This window comes from Folsomia candida, unplaced genomic scaffold (assembly GCF_002217175.1).
Source record: "Folsomia candida strain VU population unplaced genomic scaffold, ASM221717v1 Fcan01_Sc002, whole genome shotgun sequence".
NCBI lineage: Eukaryota > Metazoa > Arthropoda > Collembola > Entomobryomorpha > Isotomidae > Folsomia > Folsomia candida.
Window position 1 is genome coordinate 2,309,316 of NW_019091194.1, and position 23,848 is coordinate 2,333,163.

Sequence of the window (23,848 nt, forward strand, 5' to 3'; positions counted from 1 at the left end):
ACATCTGCCATTAATTTCAAAATTTCTTTGGGCGCAGGGGTTCCGGAAGAAACAAAGAAGTCATCGAAGATGTGATAAATGACACTAAAGACCTCGTCATCTTCGATACTCCTTGCGAACGCAAAGAGGTCGTGAAGGTGTGTGCATAATTAATTAATTAAATTACTTAACTACCAATAATTGGCAATTTTTAATGATTGCTCTGGTGTATTTTGCACAGAATCACCTTACACCTTACATTACCTGCACGGTGCCACAAATTATGGACTCGATGTATAAATGGGTCCCTTATTGGAATGGAAAGGAATCAATTAAACCAAAATTTTTAAGAGTGTCATAAATTGATTAAAAATTTAGAATTTTATAAAACAGGAACCATCATGGTGGTTTGCCTTGCTCAATCGTTTGTCGGTCCGTACTGCTGCTCTTTTGGCGACAACTCTGAGTTTGAGGAGTCCATGTGCTACTTTTTGACCTCGATCAGCTATCCCATCAACTTTTTGTACATGGGGGACTTGATGGTCGAGATAATTTCGTCCGCCCCAGTTTATGGTGCTCAACTATTAGTAATAATATTTTAACTTTATAATGCAGTCTTTACTTCAGTTAATTAATTTCAGGCATTTATTACCAATTTTGGGACGGTTTGAAAGTGCGGTATCGAGAAGTTGTCTTTTACTTTGATATTCTCGCCGCAATTCCGATTTGTTTAATGGTTAGCGCAAAAGTACGACAAGAACCGAGTATAATTTTTGAAACAGTGTTCAAATGTTTGAAATTATGGAAGGTAATGCTTAACATGAAATATCTAGTACCTAATTAAATGTACATTTAATTTTGATATTATCGCAGGTCATTCGATACCTCCAATTTATGGATAACCGCCATCCCCTTCACCTCTTTTGGTTCAGATTGGCTCGAACTATTCTCGTTTTATTGTACGGAATTCATTTCATTGCTTGCATCACCTACGTATTGGCTTGCTATGATGACCCGTAAGTTTGAGTCGTGATAAGCCCAAAATAATTAGCAGATTGTACATATTTACATATTCCTGTATTAGGAATGGTTCCGGTGAAGTGTGTCACAACGATAGTTGGCTCATGTCGTACCAAAAAGCTTACGAGTTCACCGAGTTCAAAAGTGCTCCTCGTTGGATGAGGATGGAAACGCTTCGGGACACTGGGGGATACTTGTACTCCATTTTTTACGCTGCGGCCACCCTGACGAGTGCAGGATTTGGAGATTTTTCTCCTCAAACTATTGTTGAAATGTTGTGGGCTATAATTTTCGTGTTGATTGGTTTCTTCCTGATTGGATATTACACAGCGACACTGACATCAGCGTTAAGTTGCGTTGTTAGACCAAAGTGAGACACTAATTGGATTTTTTTTATATAATTTCACCTGCATCAGAATCAAAGTCATTTTCTCTTGAAGGCTCTTGTTCCAACAAAAACTCATGTCAGTGAAACAATTCATGACGGATAACTCGTTGTGTGAGAATCTGAGGTAAATATTTTTTTCGAAAAATATACGTCTCGAGATGCAAGTGGATATTTGATAAGTATAATTGAACTTTTCGAAACAGGGACAGGATCGTAGAGTATTTTTATCTTCAGAATCAGCTTGATGGCGGAGTCGCCCTTGCCCGAGGGATAAATCATGTCATGTACGATACGCCAGAGTACTTGAGAAATGATGTGTTGTATCTCGAGGTTGTCGAAATATTGGAAGGAATACCCATCTTCTCGGTTAGTTCTATCAAAATAGTATGATAAGTAATTATAGTTATCATCATCAGTTAACCATATTTCGTAGAAAGTTGAGTCTGAGGTGGTTGTCAGGATATCCAGTTTAATGAATCGTGCCATAATCCCTCCAAACACGACTTTCCTTCAACGTGGAGAAATTCGCAGGGTCATGTACTTGGCGAGTTTAAAATTTATTGCATTTTTGAGCTTTATATATGACAATTTTTTTATGGCAAAGTTTTTTTATATTTTAGGTGAAATATGGATCTATGGGGGTACTTTATAAAATCTCGTAAATATTTGTTGACATTCTTTTAAAAATGTGTCCCAATCACTGTAGATTTTCTCGGACGAGTCTGATGAACCAATGAACATTTTGGAAGCGTCGTCTCATTTTGGGTAATATTTTATTCCTTTTGAAATCTTGGGTCGTTTTATTCGTGCTAATTTGCTGGGTTCTAAACAGCCTCCGTGACCTGTTATTCGGAGAACCGTGTCACTTCAAAGTGAAAACGTTGAGTCACTGTTGCCTGTACAGTATAAAACTCCACCAATTACAAGAGGCCATGTCGCATGATGAAGAATTTTGGGATTTTGGTAACCTTCGTCATTTTCCGTTTGAATGTATGGAGCATTTCCGTTTACTTTATTTGTATATAATGCGATACTAGTTGATCATGAAAAGATCCGCCTTGCCACTAAAATTGAAGAGATGGTCTCAATATATTCGAAATTGGTCAAAATGAACAAAAAGGTCACTGACGTAGCTGATCGCATTCCGGTAAAATATCATTCATCGTATAGAAAAACTTCGAAGTAAATAATTTGTAATGTGTCTCACAATGTAAACTTTCGTAGGATTGGGTAGTTATTCCCCCACCCCCAAAAAAGAGCATGATTACTCCTTATCTAACTACGAAGGGACCAGACGCAGCAAAAATTAAGCATGCGTATCGTTTAAACCAGGAATACGACGAACTGTTTAGAACAATTACTTTCGGGAATATTTTCAAGTGAGCTAAAATTGTTTGTCTTTAAAAAGTTGACAATTTCTGATAAATTTCTGTCCTTTTGGTGCAGATTGTTTCTAATGCGTCGAACGGTTCACCCGGTTGGAACTTTTGCCAGAGTTTGGACCAGCCTCATGAGTGTCTTTGCCTTTCTGACATTTGTTCTGCTGTGCATTGAAACATTTACAAGATTTCGGAGACCCGGTTTCCGTATTGTGCAGTGGACCCTGGATACGATTTTAGTTGTCGATATGTATGTAGACATGTATTTAAAAAACTGTAAAAAAACTAGCATTTCATACTCCTTTTTAGATATATTAAGATGCACTACTGCTACTACAGCACGAATAAAGGGTCCACATTTTTGATTTCGCATCCGCTAAAGACCTGTTTTAATTATGTGATGCATGGAACGTTTATCATGGATGTTTTGGCATGTATCCCGTTGGAAATGATTATTCCTCTCCTTGGTTGGACGAATAACTGGGGTTATGGAGAAGGTGCAAGTTGGTACACGAAATTGAGATGGACAAGAATTCTTCATGTAAGAATAGTCATTTGCTTCATGATACGATGCTATAACGAATCCTGCAACTTCCTGTTTCTTCAGGTGAAAAGAATTTTTGTCGTTTTTGAGATAACGCATACAATTTTCAAACACCGGAATGCCCTTTTGTGAGAATTTTCATAAAACTTAGAACTGAATTATATATTAAATAAGTAATTTATTTATGTGACTCTATAAACAATTAAACATTTTTCAGGCTGATTCTCTACGTTTGCACAACTATTTTCGTCTGCACATTTCTCGGAGCCATTTGTCTGTTTACGGCATGTCCTTGGGAATCCAGTTTTTGGGTTGAAGGGGACGAATATCGAATGCCAATCTGCTTAGAGCGTCGACCGAATGAGGTAGAAATTGGGAATGATTATTGGGCCACGATAAAATTTGGTAATACTGAAAGACTAAAAACATATTAAGTTTTTACGCATTTCGATTTGAAAATGTACAATATTTCTTCAGGGGATGCTGAGCTGGTAACGTCACCCTTGTGCAAGTGGATCCTTGGAGTGTATTACGTCAGCCAGGTCGTTCTCGTCATCGGATTTGGGGATCTAATTACCCTCAGGTTGGCTATTTTTTAAGTTTTTATTTTATTTCAACTCAATTTATGCATTTAATACCTGTTATCATTCTTGATTTAACCTTAGAAAAACTGATGTCATTATGTTGATCTTAATGACGGTGTTTGGTAATTTGGCCTAAAAATTATCACTCTAATAGGATTTTTATTGACAATTCATTAACCACAATAGGATTTATTTTCATGCGCTGTGTCATCGCTGGTGAGTTATACTTGTGCTAAAAAAATAATAAGCATACTTACATGAACGCGTATGATTTTTGCAGACATCACTGCAGCGGAAGTGGACAGTGACGAGATTCGTGCCACATTTGTTGAGAGCGTCGCCACCCTTCGACTCGTCATGTTGAGGCAGAATGTACCACAGCGTCTCATGAAGTCAACTTTTGATCATTTAATGTACACTTGGGAGAGATCGAAAGGTCTTCACCCGAGAGAATTGTTTGCCGATCTTCACCCGTCATTGGAGTCGGACGTGTTTAAAGAGTTGGTCGGAAATGATTTGGCCAAGGTGAGCGCAAGATATTTTTCTACATTTTATAACATAACCTGATTAATTAACGAATTTCAGGTCCGCCTTTTCCACGAATTCACATCCAACCTGATGCGTACAATGTCCAGCTATTTGCGCAAAGTGTACTTTCGTCGTGGTGAGAGGATAATGCGATGTGGAAATCTGGAAAACGAGTTACGAATCATCACAAAGGGAAAAGTATTCATTTGCGACAACAACTACAACTATTTGTGCACTTTAAAGTCTGGCGATTGCTTTGGAGAAAGTTCTATGATGTTTAAAGCCCGAAATCGATACAATGCTGTGGCCATGACCAACGTGGAGATTTATTATCTCACCTCGCACAGTTTTCAGATTCTGATGGCGAGGTACTCCAACGTGAAGGACATTTTGGAGAGTAGGTTACGTTATGGGGATCGCGACTATTTTGAGATTGGTCTCGAAGAGAAGATGAAAATGACGAAAATGATGACAGTCGAGGAAAAGCAGGAACTCGTAATGTCATTTAAGGTTCGAAGATCCATGATCAAGGCGGCGCTGAGTCTTAGAGAAAATTTGAAGTCAAACAGGTACAAACTTTCGTGGTATCACTGGTCAAAATTCGTGGATTATGGATCTCTCGATGAGAACTTGCCAATTGTCTACTTTGCGAAAGGGCGTCGAAAGTGAGTCATCCCTAAATTTCCAATATCTAATTTGTCAGAATTTTTCTAGTGTAACTTCAATTTCTTAATAATTTATAGGGGTGGGTCCAATTTCGCTATCCTGATTCATCCAAAATGCCAGCTTATCAATTTCTTCAACTACCTTATGATATGGATGGGCTACGTTACTGCGGCCATTGCAACTTATGAGTACATAATCAATTAATTAAATTTAGAAACTTACAACAAATAAAACTCCGCATTATTTTTAATAATTTACTTCACAGGACTTGTTTCATTCGCGAAAGTGGTACAGACCATCACAGTCTTGGCCCCGTATCCGACGCGGTCATCAGGTTCTCCTATGGCATCGAAATTCTGTACTTGGTTCACATGCTGCTTAAATTCATCACGCCGTTTGAGGTGAAGAATGGCGTATTTTGTAAATCGAATGGTAGAATAGCACTCAGGTAAAAAAAGTTGTACGACAATATGCAACGCTCTCATGGGGTCGAATTGTTAATTTTCGATATCTTCTTATCCTTAGTTATCTCCTCGACCCATCAGGATTCTGGCTCGATTGCGTGGCCTGCATCCCAATTCTGATCGAGTTGGGTAATCAAGACTTGAGAACATCAGATCACAAATATATCTATCTCCTAAAAATTTTCCGTTTGGTACGCAATACTAATTATTACTGTAATAATTACTCTTTAATAATTGGATCATAATACGGTTAAAAATTTGTAGGTAAAATATTACAAGTATCAAATCGGACGGCAGTATGACCTCTCATTGACCACGTTCCAGTACAAAATCAACATTTCCGTGTCATCCTTCTGTCTCATGGCGCATATGTTGGCCTGCGTCTTTTACACAATTTCAATGTGTCAACCTTCTGCAGACGCGTCGGATTTGTGCGCAAAGAACGGGTCTGACACGTGGACAACAGTTTGTAAGAACAGAACAAGCGTGCTCCTAATTTGTAACGTGGATTGAAATTAATGATAAATCTGCAATGAACCCAGTTAAGTCTGAAAACGGAATATTGGACGATCCTAAAGATTTCGTAGAGTGGAAATGGTGGGTGAGAAGTCTTTACTGGGTCGTTACAGTGGTCTCGACTACAGGATTTGGGGTAATAATTTACATTTTTTATATCAATTGGTGATTATTTATTCATGTCTTATACATAATTGTAGGACATAGTTCCTCATACTGCGCAAGAAATGGGCGTTGCGATCGTGTGCATTTTCTGTGGGGCTTTCATTCTATCGGTTATCCTATCCGACTTCACCGCGGGGATGGCGTCGATTACTAAAGCTCATCGGGAATACATGTATCAGGTCCAATTGTTGGTGGTAAGTACCACTTAATTAATTACCCTATTAATTAAAATTAATTATATTACACAATATCCGTATTAGACACATTTGAGGAACATTGGTCTCTCTGAGACTCGTCAGAATCAAGTGATGATGTACTTTCTGATGATGTGGGACCGCAGCAGGGGGATCTCTTATAGCAAAGCGACCACAATTCTCCCAATCTGTTTGCAAATTGATGTCTGCAACGCTCTATTTGGACCCTGTTTGATGACCGTATATGAAATTTACATGATTGTAAATTGTAGTGCACGAGAAAAATGTAACCTTGTCTATTTTTATTACTGTGAAGATTCCATACTTTCGAGGTGATGATGAAGAATCGTTTATTCGTCAATTGTCTGCCCGTGTTATCCACTCGACGTTCATTCCGGGCATCTGCATCGTGAAAGAAGGAGACCAAGGAAGTTCAATGTTTGTCGTGTTGAACGGTGAGTATTTTTTCCTTAATTAATAATACACACACATCTTTTAGATAAAGCATTTGACAATCGGTAGGTCTTGTCGTCTCTACAAGAATCCCACTATTTGACCCACCAGAGGAAGAACCGGACCCCAACGAAGAAGTCATCCTACCTCCATCCGGCCAAAAGAAGAAATCTGTCAACTTGAATGTCAATCTCGACCAGGTTTACAACGTGGGTGATGTCTTTGGACGATTTCCAGCCCTATTTAGAGATGAATGCTACAAGAAATCATACCGGGCAGAGACAAGGGTCGAAGTTTTACAAATTTCACAGGATTCGATACAATTCTTGGCGACAAAGTTCCCGTATTTTAAGAGGAATTTGAAATATTTAATAGAAACAAGGTTTGCTGAAATACAAGTAAATTCATATATATTAAATTAAATTATGATATCCTGTGCACAGATACGGTCTAAACTGTCCAGGCGAATCAATTTTTTCTGAAGCTAAGCAAAAAGCTCACAACATGTTTGACGTCGATGAATTCAAAACCCCGGATCAAAAGGCAGCCCCAAAGCAGCCGCATCATCATCAGAACAAGGCCGACGAAGAGGAAAGGCATCATCATCATCACAACGAGAACAAGGAACGGCTAACCTCTGTCGAACAGGATCATGATAAAACGACGACATATGCAAATATACTTGATGACGTTCTACACGGTGAGGCTGGAGCGACTGTTCGTGCATTTAAAGAATTTCGCAAACGTGGCCAAAGTGTTTTTAAGGACGTGGGTCAGGACCTACGATGGGAAAAGTGGCCAAGAGATGGAGTCGGTTTATCAAGTGATAATAAGCAACAGCAAGACTTGTCCCAAAGTCTTCAAGCAATGGCATCGCCCACAATGCAAGATCCATCGTCACCAACCCCAAGTAAATTAGAATCCTTCACCACCTCGGAGCAACAAGTGCTCAAATCTAGCAAGTCGAATAAGCAGGTACTTACTAATTAATTACTTATCAGATCCAATTCGAACTATACTTTTCTACTTTACTTTTATACTTAACTATACTTATGTCCTTTTTATTAATCGTGACTAGAAACGTGCCTCCGGAAGTACAGCACTACCGAGTCAAACCGCCTCTAGGAGAACTTCGGTCCCCGCTCAAGACGTAGGCTTTGATCCCCTCAAGAAATATAAGGAAGATAAGAAACTTAAACAGGAAAAACAGCAGTATCGTGCCCAAGGGAAAAGGTATATTAGTACAACATCCACAATGCTTGAACCTGGAGGAGGAGGAAGTAGGACGCCTAGCCAAGAAACCACTCCTGAGAGATCCAATAATAAGTGAAAATAGCGAGAAATTGGTTAAGGTATTAATTATTTCATGTGTTCAATTTATTCCTTTATTAAACTCAAAACGGTATGAAATTATAAAGTGCATAATAAAAAATGTTATAAAGTTATGACCCGTAAAACTCTGCTACTGTTTCTCCCGAATTTTCCAAACAACAAGTCGTTTTCTCCAGGGGTGTGAAGATAATGACGCAATTTTCCATTTCTTGTACCAAATCTTGCCGGCATTTCTGCGAGAACTATACAAAATTATAAAAGTATAAGTACCTAAAGATTAACAGAATGCATACATAATGGAATTTTTTAAATATAATATTACAAAATTGCAAGAAAAAGGCCCATCAAACCAGCAGCACGAGATTAGCACCAATTTCCTCAACGTTTTCATCCTCACTAATGCTGCGTAAGCGACTTGATCCGTTAATGCAGAAGGAACTTCATGGTGTTCCGTCTCTACCGTGATTTTCAGACTTTTCAACCCTGCACAAATATATATAATTGATAAGATTAATTGGACAATTATTATTAAAATTTTGTAAATATTTACTTGTCAAACTGTCGATACCATCGGAATGATCATCCCCAATCATCCCCCGTTCAATCGAGAGGCTTGATTCTGCCAGTATTATCAAGCTTGCCAATTTCCGGAAACTTTTAAATACTGCCGAGAGAAAGTCACTATTCGGATATTTGACCTCCAACTCGGTCACATTCGGAAATAACTGGACAACTCTAGCCGGAAATTCAGAATCTCTTATTTCCGCTGGAAGCACCAACTTTCTCAACGTGCCACAATATGAATTGACTTTCATCATCCTCCACACTGGGGGAAAGTAGTCATCCATCCTGTCGCCCAAATTTGTCGCAAATCCGCACACAATTAGACTTGTCAAGTATGGAAATTGGACACTGTTGAAGCAAAGTGACTTGACCGGAATTGGGGTGTCCTTATCTCTCCCGGATAACTGGAACTCGGTCAGGACATCCATTTTCTCCGGTAAGACTAGAACAAACTCGGGAGATAAATCTTTCTGATTTCCAGCACTATTATTCCCCACTGCTCTTCTCAACTTGTCCACGTTTCCGAGGACCCTTAACACCCTCAAAGAGGTGGCCTGGGTTTCAAGAAAGTCTCGCACCACGTCGGGCGACACGTCCTTCGCAGGACAGTACATCTCCAGGTGGGTCAAACGTAACAGTCCCTTCGCCCCCAGTTGGGTCAGGAGGAGGAAATGAGTCAGGTCCAGAATTCCGCACCGCATCACTCTCAACTTTGATGCTTTATTTTGACAGATTTGGACCAATCCTTTGATAAATGAGGTCGCTAGAGGAGAATGTTCTTTCCAAATCCCTTTCTGATTCTCCCAATCACTCCTTTTGTCACATTTTAGCACGATTTCTTCCAGATTTCCGCACTGGGAGAGGAAATCGGACATGAATTCGGTAATAGGGATGCGGATCTCGTCCATAATGAGGGTTCGGAGATTCCTAAGAAGGCCGGCTTTCTCGAAAGAGGGGAGAAAACCTTGCGAAAAAACGGCTCTGTGAGACAAATTGTAGATGTGAAGGGTTTCCAGATGCTCGGTCACGGAGGGATTGGACAACAGGAGAGATTGAAGCCCATCCTTGGCAAGATGTGTCTTATCCAGAGTTAATTTTAGAAATTTTACCCGCAACCAGGACGAGGAATCTTTCATTTTTTGAAATAGTTGAGCCAGCTTTCCTTTTCCGAGGGCGGCTGCTTCCGCTTCACTTTCACTCAGGGCGTGTGCACTGTCGCAGAGCGGGTGACATTGGACGGTGAAGTGGAAGTCGAACCGTTTGAAAGGAAAGGATGCGTTATTTCCGAGTAAGTCGTCCCATTCGGTAATGAACTGAATAAATTTGTCCAGAATTGGATAAGTGTTTAAACAAATTGTTACTTCGTCTCCCATTCGTCGCATAATTTCGGGATTTGTTGCCCACGTTTGACACACCAAGCGACATTCTAGCAGATCAGGGAGTGAGAGGTTGGACAAAATTTTGCTAAGCGTCTGTAAATAAAAAGTTGGAAAAGTTAGAAATTGTGGCTTATCGAGGATCATTTATGCAGAAAAATAATTACCAGCTCGTTGAATAGTGGATGCAGCTCGTGATGAGACCACATTTCAGTTATTACCTACTTCAATAGGTGTAGGCCTATTTATTTCAAAATTTTTGTTTTAATTATTATGTTCAATGCCACTTTATTATGACAAAATTAGTTGCACAGTGAAAGTTATTTCCGCAACGTGTTATCTTATCGTCAGATGGAAATACCCACCCGGAGTGATTTCATACTCTGTCCCGCTTTGAAAGTATTGATCCGAAAAGTCCGAATCCGACACACGAGAGGAACATGCTATGCCATGACAAATTATGCAACCCTCCGCTAAGAAGTAGGATTTCCATAAAAACTTATCGTTTATTCATTTATTATTATCATGATGAATGATAAAATTGTGGTGAAAGTTAACTAATAACGATGACAAATACTGTCGATGCAAACATCTCGAAGATCAACCCTTCTCAAGTCAGAAATTCCAGCCCCGATAAGCTTGATCAACCAGTAAAGCAGGTTTTCCCATGTACAGCGGTTATTATTATCATAATAGTTATCATTACCCCCACCCCCACCCCCACCACTACTCCATCCACCATTCCCGTGATTATTGTTCCGAGTAAGGTTATTGTTCTTCTCTCGGTGGTGATAAGCGGTGTCCACGTTCCACTCAAAGTTGGTACTGGTTCCTACATCGGAATCTAGGAATTCATAATCGTAGCAGAAACAGTTTCTCGTCACGCTGAGAAAGTAGTAGAGTTGGTAGAGCTGTATGCATGGAACAAATTATCAAATTTTGGTCAATTCGAAATTTAAAAAAAATTTAAACATTTTTAAAAATTATTTTATGGTGAAAAATTCACTCACAGAGCGATACTCGTTTTCTCGCTGCAATCGTCGAATGTAATAAAGCGTGTCTTCACAGCGACGCGTGCAACCAGCCCCTTTCAATCCTTTTAGCAAGGATTGTGCGTCTTGGTGAAGAAATTGGACAAATTCTGGCGACACTTTAATCGAAGTTGTGCTGTTTGGAGAGATGAGACGAACGGAAACTGTATCCTTGGCGTCGTCGTGGGGTTCATGGTCAGCGGGGGTAATTTCTTCGGCGAAAATTGGGGGGATATTCAGAAGGAGGAGGGAGATCAGGAAGGAGGGGATTAAGTGTTGGGGATGCATTTTTAATGGAGTAATAAGTCTCAACTTATTGTATCGGACTAAAAGTTGGTGTTTTATGAAACTACTCTATTTTGAGACTGTTCAAATTTAAGTGCGTTAAACCCGTTTTAATTCGTCATCTACTAAATATAAAGTAGATTGATGGACACAAATTCAGTGACCCTTTTATTTTCGTCTCTCAAATGAAAGTTTATTTTTGTTTTTCTTAAAATAGTTGGAACCCTTTTTATGAGTAGGTAAAATAACTTTGACCATTGTTGTGCAACCCTTTTAGAGTACTTTAACCTTTATTCATATCCCTTATTTTAGACCCATTTAGGAAGATTTTTATAACCTATATGCATTAATCTATTCACCATTTCCGTTCGAAGTTTTGACCGACAATTTTGAGTCAGTGTTGACAATAGTTGTACAGTACATATGCGGATTCTCCATGCTTTATTCATAGCACTGAACGAATCTCCTTCTAAAGAATATGCGAATTGATTTTTGTTATTAAAATTATAACATCCATAACATTTTTGATAAATCACGTCACAGGTTAGCGTGTTACATAACAGGATGATAAGAAAACGAACTAAAAACCACCAAAATAATTTCATCGCATTGCTATACATATTTATTACGTAACATTAATATGTACATAATCATACTTACATTATACATAAGTTACATACTTGTACATACTTATGTACGTACATACATACTTGCATATATACTTCTCACACAAGTGGTAAGTGGTACACACAAAATAATGTAATAATATTGTTTTGTAAAGAAAGATGTCAAATTTGTCGGAAGTGAATTAATCTTGGTCTTGGTGTGAAATCAGTAGTGCATGGAGAAGTTTGCGTCTCATGTTTGCTAAATAACATCTAAATCCATCTACATACATATGCAAATGAAAACAACACGTTTATAGTATCCACAAAAAAACTATAATTTCAAACAACGCTATCTACATCCAGATTTGCAAATTTTGTGTCATCTTTCCTTACTTGCAAAATTATGTATCTACATATTTTTTACCGAAAAAAAATCATGGCAATTTGAGGAAGTTTTAATTTTCTGATCTGTAACGTAATGTAAAATGCTATACAAAAGTATTATTATTGTGGTGACAGTCGTTCTTATCTTATCCACACTTCTTTTGCTAAATGGGACGCTAAAACCAAAACCAAATGTCGTGTCCCAGTTAATGATCAGATTGCATGCCAACTGACAAAGCATCACCAGCAGTATTGTTTTTTGTCAAAATTCAGAAATTGAGATTAGAAATGAGAAACAACCAGCTATTGGTAGGCACTACAGCATCATGATGCGTAGGTACTAAAAACTGTTGACAAAATTATTACCATTGCATGATTATTGCTTTAACTTTGATGTCTTATAGCATATCATTATATCATAAATACTACGCCATAAAACCAAAGAGGAAGGAAGAAAGGAAGCAAGAACAGAACAAGCAAACCCAGTTTTTTTTTCTTAATTTCAAGATAATTTGATCAAAATTCTCGTAAAAGACGCACGTAGAATTGATTGGATTAGAATTTGGAGTGCATTCTGCATCAAAATGCACTTCTTGCCAGTTTTTTTTACTCTTTGTGGATGCACTAACCAGACCAATTATCGAATTGGTGTAGTACAGCGTTTGGTTGGTGGTTTGGGTCCTTTTGTTGAGTGAGCGAGATGTACTTTTCATGTCAAGTCAATCACTTTTTGGTAGGGAGGAACGTGTAGTCTTGGTATTTCTTACCAAACAATGGTCAAAGCGTTCATAAGGGACGGACAGGAAGGAAATGCAGTTCATCATATCTCGTATGAATTGAATTAGTCCACTCGACATGACGGGAGGCGACGCGATTCTTCACTTATGTGCATTATGTGCCCTGCAAGTTTCAAATTATTCGATCAGATTTGGCATGACAAAAAGGGATTCTAGTTTTTTGCTTTGTTTGTGCTAGAGGCAGATATGTATACATAGTATGCCGCACATGCAGCATTTTTTAGCATTATGATGATATAGCAAACTAATAAAACCAGATACAAATTGCAATTATCTGAATTTTAGCTAAATAAGCATATCTCACGGAGAGTGGTGTGAATGTATAAAAGATGGCTTCGAATCGGAAATGAAAATTATTAGTTGGTTTGGCGTCGTAGAGGGACGAGGTCATTTTTAGTGAGATAATTTACGGAGGAAACTGTTTTAAAATGTGGAAAATTTTAGGACTACTTCCGTTCTGCTTGTCAGGTATAATAATATTTACATAATAATTTTTATTCAAAATTTCAACTATTATTTTAAAATTTGTGACTAACTGACGTATGTATTTATGTGTCTGGCAGTTGTGTTGAGCGCAGTTCAACCCAACCTGATGACTCGAGATGCCCGAGGCGTCGTGGGAGCCTATGCGTCGCCAGCTTTGAAAGTTTTGAGTTCCGGAACTCCAGTTGGACCGTCCGGACTAGGTCAAGTTGTTAGAAGTGCGTATGCCACTCAACCGCTCTCTTATCAGCAAGACCAGCCATCAAGGGGTGTCGTTTATCAACCGCTGCAAGGTGCCTACGCCCAACAGCAACTCCAACAGCTTGAGTCTCCACTCAAGAATTATCGAGGAGGTGACGTGATCCAACAAGCTGTAGAGTTACAAGTACCGGAGACTATTGTTGGGAAAGATGTCGCCGAGGGGGGTGCCCTCCCACCAGCGTATGCTCAGGCAGTGTATGAAGAAAGCCCTTATGCACAAATTAGTGGTGGGGGTGGGGATGGAAGTGGAGGTGCTGGTCCATCGCCATACACCCAAGTAGCTGGTTTGTCGCCATATTCTCAAGTGGGCGGTGGTGGTCCATCGCTTTATTCTCGAAGTCCAGCCTCGCCATACGCACAAGGTGGAGTATCATCCCCCTTCTCTCAAGCTGGTGGCCAAGTATTATTGTCATCGTCTCCATTCGGCCAGCCTGGTCCATACTCTTCTGAATTGGGAGAAGGTCCATCGCCCTATGCTCAAAGTGGTGTCGAAGCCGCCCCTCAAGGAGGAGGAGGATCGTCTCGAGGACCACCTTTGGAATTTAGAGGGGTATATCCCGGTCTATCCGGACCCCCACATGGCGGTGGTCTATCGGGCCCCTTCGGTTTCGGACCCAGCGGTGTATCCCACTCGCCACGACCAAGCCCATACCTCTTCAACCAACCAGTTCACACACTTGGTCAATCTAATCGTGGCGTGACGAAAGGAGTTCCTTCAAAAACTACAAAATCGACACAATCATCTGCTTCCGTAGAGGGAGGAGATGTTCCTATAATCATGTACGGAGGAGGCGGACCTGGTGGACCTGATGGTCGGTACAACATTGAAGAGTTGGAAGCAGGAGGACCTTCCCCTCAGGGAGTAAGGGGTCCACCCGTATACAATCTTCAAGGTCTTGGTGGTGGTCCGGAAGAATTCTCACCATATTCTGGAGGCCCTGTCTCATATTCCTTAGGAGGAGGACCAGGTGGACCACCCCCTCAACATTTCGCATATTCTCCTGAATCAGGACCACAATCGTCGCCATTTGGTGGCGGCGGCCCTCCACGAGGTCCAACCTTCCTGCAAGAAGTTTCTTCTCCATCGGCCGCCGAATATGTCGCCAAACCACGGCGACAACGTCATCCTTCGTTTGACTTTTCACCCATGCAACTCCTCCGACGACCAAGACACGGATATCTGCAGGGTGGACCTCGAGGACCACCACCACCACCAAGTCACGACTTTGATTACTAATAATTCATAAAATTGTAATGTCAGAATGTGGTCTCATTTTTAATTTTGTCTCAATGTTTGTTAACTTGTTAATTCTGCTGCATCTAAATATGTACGTACCTGGAAAAAAGAGGAGTTTCTCGACGCTAGAAATGCCAAATATTTTTTTAGATAAATAAAGATAAGCGTTTTCGTTCAAATTTATCGTTACACAAAGTATTGAATTTGTTCATGATTTCTGAACACGTCGGTGAGGGTGAGGAGGCAGATTGAGATGGGAAAGATGGGAATGTAAATTCCGGGATGAAGGATTCTCACGAGATTGAGATTTTAGTGTTGCACCGGTTTTAGAAAAGTTCCTAATTGTTTGGTAAATTTTAATCTTTTTGCAACGAATATTTACATTTGTTCCCTAATTACGGCTCTACAATGGCCGGAAGTAGGTTGGATAAGATTGGCACTATTTTCTCCAGGTGAAGAACTGTGATTGATTCACACTTGTCAATAATATGAAAAGTTAGAACATCACAAATTAAATTGTTGATTAATTTTTACAGGACTGCCGGACTTATAAAATCAAAAGCAGTTAAATATCAAGATCGTCCAGTCTGGTATGACGTTTACCGAGTATTTCCTCCAAAATATGAACCTCATATTGACCGAGAGCCCTCCATCACGGTTGAACAAATTCCAAATATTTTATACAAAGAGGACAGAATAAGAGCGTAAGATAACTCATAACCACTTACATACATACGTACGTGCAAAAAGTTCAAAATATAGACAACATGTTATTTTATTCAGTCGCTTCTACAAAACCTTTGGCTTAAATCCGGACGGAAAACCGAGAAAACTTGGCGACCCCGCATTTGAAGATACAAGTACAGCCTTCCTTTCTAAATATGAGGAAGTTCAGGCTAAAAATCCAGACTGGACATCGGACCAAGTTTTTAATTCCGTCGCAGAAGAGTATAGATCCACCCGACCAAAGTACCAACAACGAGAAAGATCAAAAGGTGAGAATTATCAGAGTGACGTTGATCATTTACATGCCTCTGACGTCCAAGAAGATGGGAGCGTATCCTCCGAAATATTAGGGCGCAGTAGTGGTGGTCGTTTGACAAAGACCTTGGTCACACGAGAATCGTTACGGGCTCTTTTCGAAGAGGCGAAATCTAATCAGGAGACAAATAGTCAACAAAAGAGTGAAGAGGTCAAAAAAGGTGACGAAAAATAACTTAGATTTAATAAGACTTAGAGAATTTTTTAGAGTTATTCACTCATTAGTTTGTACAGGTAAATAAAGGTTATAATTAATTATCTCCTTTCTATAATGAGCATTTTATTTTTATTGGCCATCAAAAATTCGTTAGAATTATATAAAACGTAGAATTGCACTAATTGTAAATTAGACCAGTTAAAAATAATGGTTAAAATATGGCACTGAAGATTTGAACATAAAATTCGTCCTAAATTACTACTGACACAATTTATCACAAACACATACTTTTACGGTACAAATATTTAAATATGTATATGTACAGTAAATAATTAATTATTACATATTATTATGATTGTTATAATACGTTCCTGGTGTAAAATTTAGTACATTATCAGTACCTCGATACTTGCGCTGCAGGCCCTTCCATTTGAAAATCTTCCCTGTTGTCGACATTACTGTAAATGAGCCTGCTTTCTCTGAACAACTCGTGTTTTCTCCACTCTCTCAACTGCACCACGAAATAACTCAACAATCCCACGGTCACCGATAAGACTAAGATAATCACCCAGAGAGTCACGTAATGCAGCGTATAAGCTCCATACCGCTGATCTAATAACTCCACAAACTCATCCTCTGTCCTGGCACTGTTAAATCTAAAACCACCACTCGACGAGGCTGCCTGTGCGGAAGATGTCACCGTTTTATTCCCCTTTTTTGAAATATTTCTCCAATGATACGGCCTTATTTTTTCCACAATAAAGTTATCATGACATGGGGACGCGATTTCAAAATGGATCGTTGGACCTCCTCCTGTAATCTCACAACCACAGGGCAGCGTTAAATTCCACGCTGCATAGTTTAACCTTCCAATTTTAAAGGGTTTCTTCCCCTCGCACTTGATCTTTACGGCCAGCTCGTCATCTGCCACAGAGTAGATAAAGTTGTCATCAAATGTATGGGCAAAGTTGAAGTATTTGAAATTAAAGTGTCTCTTGTCCACGGGGAGACACTTGATGACGCATGATTCAACAATTTCCTGTTCCGAATCAGTGTAAAGCGCTTGGGCGCAGGGATCCGCGGCGTCATGGGAGGAGTAATGGTTGATCGGAATGTGACACAGTTTCTGCTCCCCTTCGCCACTATTGCACTCGGTGACGTATAAGTTGCCCTCGTGGGCAGAGTCCGTGACGAATCTCTTGTTTCGAATGCCATCAATCCAGCAGAATTCGCCATCCTCGTGAAATACGATGGGTTCAAATTTGATAATTTTGTAGGCACTTTTTGATTTAATCTCTTTATTTGCCAAGTCTTCTTCTTCCTTGGCGTGAAATCGGACCGGGATCAAAACCCGCACGACGAGGGTATCTTTCTCGACGAAGACGCAATCTGTCAAGGGAAGTTTAAAGTATTTCGACATTTCCGTGAGGGGAATCGCCAACTGGTGCGAGTCGAAGAGCGTGTGGCTTTGGATAGCTGAAGTTATTGCGTCATGGTCGATTAATGTCCAGGGAATTTGGCTTTGTTGACACTAAAAATTTAAAAAAAACAATTAAAAATCTAAGTTAAGTAGCTGTCTGTAAGCCAAAAAGTAAAGCATTTACTGAATTTATTGCATTCGTCCATTTCTGGGTCTCCATATACTGATGTAAAAGAAGGGTAGATTCCAAACTCGACCAGACACTCACGGTGACGGCCTGTTTGCTAATCATTAAGATTAACTTTTGCTAATCATGATTTACCAATTTATTACTTAATTATGTACCTAATCATGGACGGCAACCGGTCCCAATAATCCGATACAAATGAGGAAAATGTGGTATGATACATGGATTCTAATGAGACTGTGGACTCGCTCATGTTTACGACGACAGGAACCAAGTCGTTTTCACACTTATCCAAAAGTTTGTAATATTCGTCCACACGATCCCGACTGGTTTGAAAGTTGGTAAAATGGGGGACTATTTTGCTGCAATAATACTCTTGGTCGAGGATGAGGGAGGAATTTCTAGAGAAGACGAGGGGCAGGTCAAGGTCGGGATTATCCTCTGATTAAACCATTTAATTTAATTAGATATCACAAGATATTTGTGTAATTTAGATGAATTATTAATACCCAAAAGAACTCTGGAGGAATGTTCATCGCTCGGGAGTGGATCGTCCAAGAAGAGATTTTTCCATAGGGTCATATTTCCAGCAAAATTAGCAATCAGAGTGTTCATGTGATGCATGACTATTTATGCACCAGCAAAGAAATGGTTTATACATGTGTGTAAATATTTTTCAGAATTTTGTTAAAGAAATGTTAAATTACTTGGGCATGGATAACCATCTGAGAACTTTTCGGACTCGGTGCAGTTATTATGATCTTTCCAAAACTTTTCAAAATTAAAAAATAAATTTTTATTTAAATTTTAAATAACTTTTGATTATCTCATATTCATGTGACTTATCTACTTGAATTTTCATCGAGGCAGGATCCCACTTTGGTAGATTAAATTCGAAAATTACTGGAAAGTAGGTGTCGTAGATGACAGGAAGCTCATTTGGGGGCTGGGGCACTTCATACACGCCACGGACATAGCGGAGTGGAGCGTCTTTCATTTCGGATATCATTACATTCGACGGATCGTCATTATCATCCATCTTCTGAGCCTTGATAAATGGTATGGAGGCAGAGATTACTGTTCCGATACAAAGTCCGATTAGTATCCACCGAGCCATAGTGGTGTTTCTCCAGACCGGAAGTGGTGTACTTTGACAGATCGGTTGCAATAAAAACCTGCAAAACAAAACCAGGAAACCAATAATTTCTCATACATATTTTTTTCGAAACGTGTTACAAAACACAATTGCCTGCCAATTATACTTACGTAACGATTGAGATTGTTCCAAATGATTTTAACTTATTAATTGGTACTGGTCTGGTCACATCATAAAACGATCTCTCTCTTCCTCTCAACGCAACTGTATCTTTGTAATCTTCCAACTTCTAGTAAATATTGTATGTATTCAGGTTGCTCATACATGGACAATCCAACAAATAATGCATGACTTTAATATGCAAACATCTCCATCCAACCAAAGTAAACTAAATATTAAGACGGTAGTAGTACTCAAAGATTACAAAAGTGACTCATAACCAACATAAGTAGACAAAGACGACAAACGTAAGTCAAGTGTAATATGCAGAGAACTGGTACCACGACCACGACACATGAAATAATCACTCAAAATGCAATATGCTAAGAAGACATCGGCAAGAGTGACTGGACTCTAAAATCGTGTCCGTATCGTATCTATCGTAAATCGTAATGAATCTGGAAACCTTTAATTATACGTAGATTTTTAACGACTTCTTTCCTGGTACCCAATTTTTTTTTCGTTATGCAGGATTATAGCATAGCGACGAATCTAGTGAGTTCATGCAACTAAAAAACGAGCACAATCTGTGTATATGTATGAAGTCAACTACTTATTGTCCACGACCACCGAGACCCAAGGATAAATGCACTTAACGAGTTTGATTGCTATAATTCTTATTCGTTATAAAGAAGAATCAGAAGAACCATCATCATTGCATCTTTGCCCAACCAAATAAGTGGTGACGAGTATAACCAAAAACTACCATGTCCAATCTACACGAGTCAAGAAGGGTGCAGAGATTAGATGAAGAGGGTGCCCATCACAATCAACGTTAATTGACGGACAATAAACTGAACAAAAAGAGCTGTATTTCACAGCCGTGTTATTTGTCTGTCGGTCGGCTGCCCAAACTTTTTAGCGTTTGTTATTGCGAAACGTTGTATTGTAGTCCAGCAAGAAATGAAATAATTAATGAAATTCTGAGAAGGGACAAAAAATATTGAAATCTGAAATATTACTGTTGCCTTCAGGGCAAAGATTTGTAATCATCATAATACATATGTATATTTATATGGGTTTTGATGACGGATTTCGTGCCCATTGTGTAATACTAACTTATATGAGGTACTGAGGTGTCATTTTTCATGTAATGACGCGACGATATGATGCACAAGTTCAAAATTAGTATTCAGTCATCAGTGAGTGACTAAATTGCTAAAATTATGCATATCGTATAATCAAATTGTTCTATATTGGTAAATACATGCATATGCACATACATAATTTGCATTGAGCCGCAATAGTAGGATATGAATTTTTTGGAGAATAGTTTATGGTAAGTAGCATGCAAAATTGGTATCGAAACAGAACTCATGACTTTCTCATTTTAAAATTGCTATACATCAGCATCGTTGAATACAATTTTCCAACTATGACATTTATTTATGGCACTCAGATTCCATAATCTTCCCCCAACAAGTCACTCATTTGAAGTCGCTAATTCTTTGACAAGATTGATACACTTAAAAATATCAGCAAATAAAATATTCTTAAGACTATGCTAGAAATTTTCAAAATATAATTTCTCTCATTTTTTGGAGTGTTAGAAGTACATATTTTCTACAGTCTATGTTAATTGTCATGTCACTTTGTTGCCTGCTAAAGGAAAGGCTCATGATTTTAGTCACCGCTGGCAGTGAAACGTATTTTCGAAAGACTTAAGCTGACGGAGTCACAGTGAAAAGATTGCTTCCTTTAGCCACAGTCTTTCCCATAGATTGGTGAACCTTTTCCACAGTTCCATCGTATGGAGAGCGGATCACGTGCTACAAATAGAAAATAATTGTGTAATCAGCAATTGTAATATTTCCATTTTAAAGTCTATTATTACCTCCATCTTCATTGCTACAAGAGTTCCAAGTTGTTGGCCTTTCGTGACTTTTTCACCCTCCTTCACAGAGACTTTCTCCAGAGTTCCTGGCATTGGAGAAACAACAGTTCCGGACGCAGTGTCGCCAGACTCCCCTACACGATCCTTTGGCCCAAGAGTTGGCACTTCTACTTTGAAGGATCCGTCCTGCAAATATAATTAGGAGTAATTAAGATATTATCTACAAATTAATTGTATAATATGACAATATTTAAGCACATGTGTATGTATATACGCATACCGGAGTAAATACAGACAACACATTTTCTGCTGACAAAGCTGCCGTGATTGTTTCTCTCTTATTCCCAATTTGCACCTCCATCTCAAACATTTCAGTCAATTTTGTAACCCTAATGAGCCGACATTCTCCTACGTCCCCGATAGAAAAAACCTTTTGTGACCCCTGCGTGTTGAAAATTACCCCAATGTCAAACTTTTTTTCGCCGTCCTTCACACTGAATTTTGTTTTGTAGTCAGAGTTCATGCGGAACTTTCCGGCGATGGTTTCGCTCTTGTCGTAATCTTGAATGGCGGAGAGAGCCATGGTCGCCAAAGCAAGTTGTTGTCCACTCAGTTCGTTAAGCACCAGGATTTCGTCATGATTTTCCTCAATGAATTTTGTGGTAACGATCGTATTGCGGAAAGCATTCGTTTGGAGGATTCTCCGCATAAAGTCAATGTTAGTTTCGACCCCTCCAACGTTAAATTGACTCAGAGCCAGGTCAGCTTTTCGGATGGCTTCAGATCTGTTCTCTCCCCAAATGACGAGTTTAGCGATCATAGGATCATAAAAGACAGAGACATCGTCCCCTGAAATTATACAGTTAAATTGACATGCTTAAAAGTGTATGTATTTACAAATTAGCTAAATTAATCATAATTCAGTTACCCTCAATGATTGCAGATTCGACACGCGCATCCCCACCTGGAACCCGCATTGCGTGCACATTTCCTGGCGCAGGGACAAACCCAGCGGCGGTGTCTTCGGCGTATACTCGCATTTCCAAGGCATGTCCGAATGGACCGGGAATTTGATCCTGATTTTTAATGGGAAGTTCATGGCCTTAATTCGAAAAATGTTATTGTTCATTTCTACCGGATTACTGTAATTATTCCCATTTATACAAAAAATAGAGTATCCCACTAACCCATTGCGACCAAGAGCTGCCACTGTACCAAATCAAGACCGGTGATTGCTTCAGTGACAGGATGTTCAACTTGGAGCCGGGTATTCATTTCCATGAAATAAAAATCCTGACCCTCTACTATAAATTCAACGGTTCCTGCACCAGTATATTTCACGGCTTTGGCAGCATTGACGGCAGCCGTTCCAATGGCTTTTCTAGTTTCTGCTGTGAGACCGAGGGCGGGGGCTTCCTCGATAACTTTTTGATGTCTTCGTTGAACTGAACAATCTCTTTCCCTGTGAATCGTGAAAGTTAGACGGAGTCTTGGGACTAGATTTGCAACAAATTAGCATAACTGTACCATAAGTAGACGCAGTTGCCGTGAGAGTCGCCAAATACTTGGACTTCAACGTGGCGTGGTGCTTCCACATACCTGGAAAATGTTGATTCTTTATTATATTGCAAATGACTGCATTACAAATTTATTATCACCTTTCGATAAGCAAAGCTCCATCTCCAAACGCTTTTTCAGCCTCTGACTGGCAGGATTGGGCTTGACTTAGGAATTCTTCCGCCGTTCTCGCAATTCTCATTCCTTTTCCACCTCCACCTTTCACAGCTTTGATCATTAATGGAAATCCCAATCTGAAGCCGAGACACACCCACATTAGTTCGACGTGTCTTTTGCTAATACACAATAATTAAATACTGCATTAGTTAATTTTTATTCTCACTTCAACGCCTCCTTTTTTAATGCTTCCATATCATTTGCAGCCTCTTGACCATGATATCCCGGCACTACTGGTACCCCAGCTGCAGTCATGAGTTCTTTGGACTTTGACTTGATCCCCATATCGAAAATAGCTTGGGGTGGAGGTCCAATAAAAATTAGTTGGCGATCAGAACACTTTTTTGCAAAATCAGAGTTCTCTGAAAGAAAACCGTATCCTGGATGAATCGCATGTGCTCCGGAACGTTTAGCAACCTAACCAATACATTAATTGTATTATTCCCACAATGCATGCTAATATTATTTAATATAAGCTAACCTCAAAGATCTTATCTTGGTTGAGGTACGACTTTGTAGAAGCAGCCGGTCCAATAAGATAAGCTTCGTCAGCCATGTGAACATGTTGTGAATTTGCATCTGGCTCAGAGAACACGCCTACCGTTCGAATACCTATACAAAATTATCAAATCTTTAGTAAATACTATTATCCAGTAAATATTAAATTAACTTCACTTACCCAATTTCTTGCAAGTTCTGAAAATCCGACACGCAATTTCTCCTCGGTTGGCGACCAAAACTTTGGAAATCTGTTTAAGCCCTGCCATATTATTTAGTTTAACCAAGGCTTATCCAACTTTTAAATTAAAAACAAAACACAATTGGCTATTATTAGCACATTAAGTAATTAGAATTAAAAAAATTTTCCAAAATTTTGTTGATTGCTTGCTTGCTCAGATTTCTGCAGGTTCGGTTTGGGTCT

At 39.3% G+C, this 23,848-nt stretch overlaps 7 protein-coding genes across 7 annotated transcripts; 3 read left to right on the forward strand and 4 right to left on the reverse strand.

Moving 5' to 3' along the window:
* Positions 1-3,085: 3,085 nt before the first annotated feature.
* On the forward strand, positions 3,086-8,250 carry LOC118434686. The gene is made up of 18 exons (XM_035848754.1): positions 3,086-3,273; positions 3,528-3,715; positions 3,788-3,893; positions 3,976-4,016; positions 4,081-4,110; positions 4,175-4,419; positions 4,480-5,087; positions 5,166-5,276; positions 5,354-5,536; positions 5,614-5,743; positions 5,817-6,021; positions 6,095-6,204; positions 6,269-6,427; positions 6,494-6,667; positions 6,744-6,882; positions 6,950-7,262; positions 7,324-7,855; positions 7,959-8,250. The coding sequence occupies exons 1-18, from the start codon at positions 3,086-3,088 to the stop codon at positions 8,208-8,210; spliced, it is 3,714 nt and encodes a 1,237-aa protein (XP_035704647.1). The 3' UTR covers positions 8,211-8,250.
* Positions 8,251-8,291: 41 nt separating this feature from the next.
* LOC110845119 lies at positions 8,292-10,536 on the reverse strand. The gene is made up of 4 exons (XM_035848757.1): positions 10,320-10,536; positions 8,763-10,248; positions 8,535-8,695; positions 8,292-8,454 (listed from the first exon to the last, which is right to left on the reverse strand). The coding sequence occupies exons 1-4, from the start codon at positions 10,359-10,361 to the stop codon at positions 8,323-8,325; spliced, it is 1,821 nt and encodes a 606-aa protein (XP_035704650.1). The 5' UTR covers positions 10,362-10,536; the 3' UTR covers positions 8,292-8,322.
* A 97-nt stretch (positions 10,537-10,633) lies between these two features.
* Positions 10,634-11,618, reverse strand: LOC118432909. Its single transcript, XM_022091480.2, has 2 exons — positions 11,163-11,618; positions 10,634-11,063 (listed from the first exon to the last, which is right to left on the reverse strand). The coding sequence occupies exons 1-2, from the start codon at positions 11,469-11,471 to the stop codon at positions 10,710-10,712; spliced, it is 663 nt and encodes a 220-aa protein (XP_021947172.1). The 5' UTR covers positions 11,472-11,618; the 3' UTR covers positions 10,634-10,709.
* Positions 11,619-13,591: 1,973 nt separating this feature from the next.
* LOC110843773 (protein pygopus) lies at positions 13,592-15,417 on the forward strand. The gene is made up of 2 exons (XM_022089806.2): positions 13,592-13,725; positions 13,821-15,417. The coding sequence occupies exons 1-2, from the start codon at positions 13,686-13,688 to the stop codon at positions 15,236-15,238; spliced, it is 1,458 nt and encodes a 485-aa protein (XP_021945498.1). The 5' UTR covers positions 13,592-13,685; the 3' UTR covers positions 15,239-15,417.
* A 102-nt stretch (positions 15,418-15,519) lies between these two features.
* Positions 15,520-16,537, forward strand: LOC110844020 (probable 28S ribosomal protein S23, mitochondrial). The gene is made up of 3 exons (XM_022090102.2): positions 15,520-15,690; positions 15,775-15,942; positions 16,022-16,537. The coding sequence occupies exons 1-3, from the start codon at positions 15,647-15,649 to the stop codon at positions 16,452-16,454; spliced, it is 645 nt and encodes a 214-aa protein (XP_021945794.1). The 5' UTR covers positions 15,520-15,646; the 3' UTR covers positions 16,455-16,537.
* A 2-nt stretch (positions 16,538-16,539) lies between these two features.
* Positions 16,540-19,689, reverse strand: LOC110844019. The gene is made up of 7 exons (XM_022090101.2): positions 19,310-19,689; positions 18,894-19,218; positions 18,751-18,814; positions 18,553-18,669; positions 18,202-18,484; positions 18,041-18,140; positions 16,540-17,967 (listed from the first exon to the last, which is right to left on the reverse strand). The coding sequence occupies exons 2-7, from the start codon at positions 19,158-19,160 to the stop codon at positions 16,831-16,833; spliced, it is 1,968 nt and encodes a 655-aa protein (XP_021945793.1). The 5' UTR covers positions 19,161-19,218; positions 19,310-19,689; the 3' UTR covers positions 16,540-16,830.
* A 1,029-nt stretch (positions 19,690-20,718) lies between these two features.
* Positions 20,719-23,840, reverse strand: LOC110842924 (methylcrotonoyl-CoA carboxylase subunit alpha, mitochondrial). Its single transcript, XM_022088798.2, has 10 exons — positions 23,606-23,840; positions 23,408-23,538; positions 23,093-23,343; positions 22,851-23,003; positions 22,720-22,791; positions 22,380-22,654; positions 22,121-22,294; positions 21,473-22,041; positions 21,193-21,378; positions 20,719-21,127 (listed from the first exon to the last, which is right to left on the reverse strand). The coding sequence occupies exons 1-10, from the start codon at positions 23,691-23,693 to the stop codon at positions 21,020-21,022; spliced, it is 2,007 nt and encodes a 668-aa protein (XP_021944490.1). The 5' UTR covers positions 23,694-23,840; the 3' UTR covers positions 20,719-21,019.
* Positions 23,841-23,848: the final 8 nt, after the last annotated feature.

Excerpts from the sequence above, each read along its gene's own strand:
- LOC118434686 (XM_035848754.1), top strand. The coding sequence starts at position 3,086 with ATGCACTACTGCTACTACAGCACGAATAAAGGGTCCACATTTTTGATT. Across the intron at positions 5,277-5,353 it reads GCGGCCATTGCAACTTATGA|GACTTGTTTCATTCGCGAAA; the intron begins GTACATAATCAA and ends TTTACTTCACAG. Across the intron at positions 7,856-7,958 it reads CTAGCAAGTCGAATAAGCAG|AAACGTGCCTCCGGAAGTAC; the intron begins GTACTTACTAAT and ends AATCGTGACTAG.
- LOC110845119 (XM_035848757.1), bottom strand. The coding sequence starts at position 10,361 with ATGTGGTCTCATCACGAGCTGCATCCACTATTCAACGAGCTG. Across the intron at positions 8,696-8,762 it reads TGGTATCGACAGTTTGACAA|GGTTGAAAAGTCTGAAAATC; the intron begins GTAAATATTTAC and ends ATATTTGTGCAG. Across the intron at positions 8,455-8,534 it reads GGCCTTTTTCTTGCAATTTT|TTCTCGCAGAAATGCCGGCA; the intron begins GTAATATTATAT and ends AATTTTGTATAG.
- LOC118432909 (XM_022091480.2), bottom strand. The coding sequence starts at position 11,471 with ATGCATCCCCAACACTTAATCCCCTCCTTCCTGATCTCCCTCCTCCTT. Across the intron at positions 11,064-11,162 it reads GAGAAAACGAGTATCGCTCT|CTCTACCAACTCTACTACTT; the intron begins GTGAGTGAATTT and ends CCATGCATACAG.
- LOC110843773 (XM_022089806.2), top strand. The coding sequence starts at position 13,686 with ATGTGGAAAATTTTAGGACTACTTCCGTTCTGCTTGTCAG. Across the intron at positions 13,726-13,820 it reads ACTTCCGTTCTGCTTGTCAG|TTGTGTTGAGCGCAGTTCAA; the intron begins GTATAATAATAT and ends TGTGTCTGGCAG.
- LOC110844020 (XM_022090102.2), top strand. The coding sequence starts at position 15,647 with ATGGCCGGAAGTAGGTTGGATAAGATTGGCACTATTTTCTCCAG. Across the intron at positions 15,691-15,774 it reads ATTGGCACTATTTTCTCCAG|GACTGCCGGACTTATAAAAT; the intron begins GTGAAGAACTGT and ends TAATTTTTACAG. Across the intron at positions 15,943-16,021 it reads AAAGAGGACAGAATAAGAGC|TCGCTTCTACAAAACCTTTG; the intron begins GTAAGATAACTC and ends TATTTTATTCAG.
- LOC110844019 (XM_022090101.2), bottom strand. The coding sequence starts at position 19,160 with ATGGCTCGGTGGATACTAATCGGACTTTGTATCGGAACAGTAATCTCT. Across the intron at positions 18,141-18,201 it reads CGGTTGCCGTCCATGATTAG|CAAACAGGCCGTCACCGTGA; the intron begins GTACATAATTAA and ends CTTAATGATTAG. Across the intron at positions 17,968-18,040 it reads GGACGAATGCAATAAATTCA|TGTCAACAAAGCCAAATTCC; the intron begins GTAAATGCTTTA and ends TTAAATTTTTAG.
- LOC110842924 (XM_022088798.2), bottom strand. The coding sequence starts at position 23,693 with ATGGCAGGGCTTAAACAGATTTCCAAAGTTTTGGTCGCCAACCGAGGA. Across the intron at positions 22,792-22,850 it reads GGAGCTTTGCTTATCGAAAG|GTATGTGGAAGCACCACGCC; the intron begins GTGATAATAAAT and ends AACATTTTCCAG. Across the intron at positions 22,295-22,379 it reads GCAGCTCTTGGTCGCAATGG|GCCATGAACTTCCCATTAAA; the intron begins GTTAGTGGGATA and ends TTTCGAATTAAG.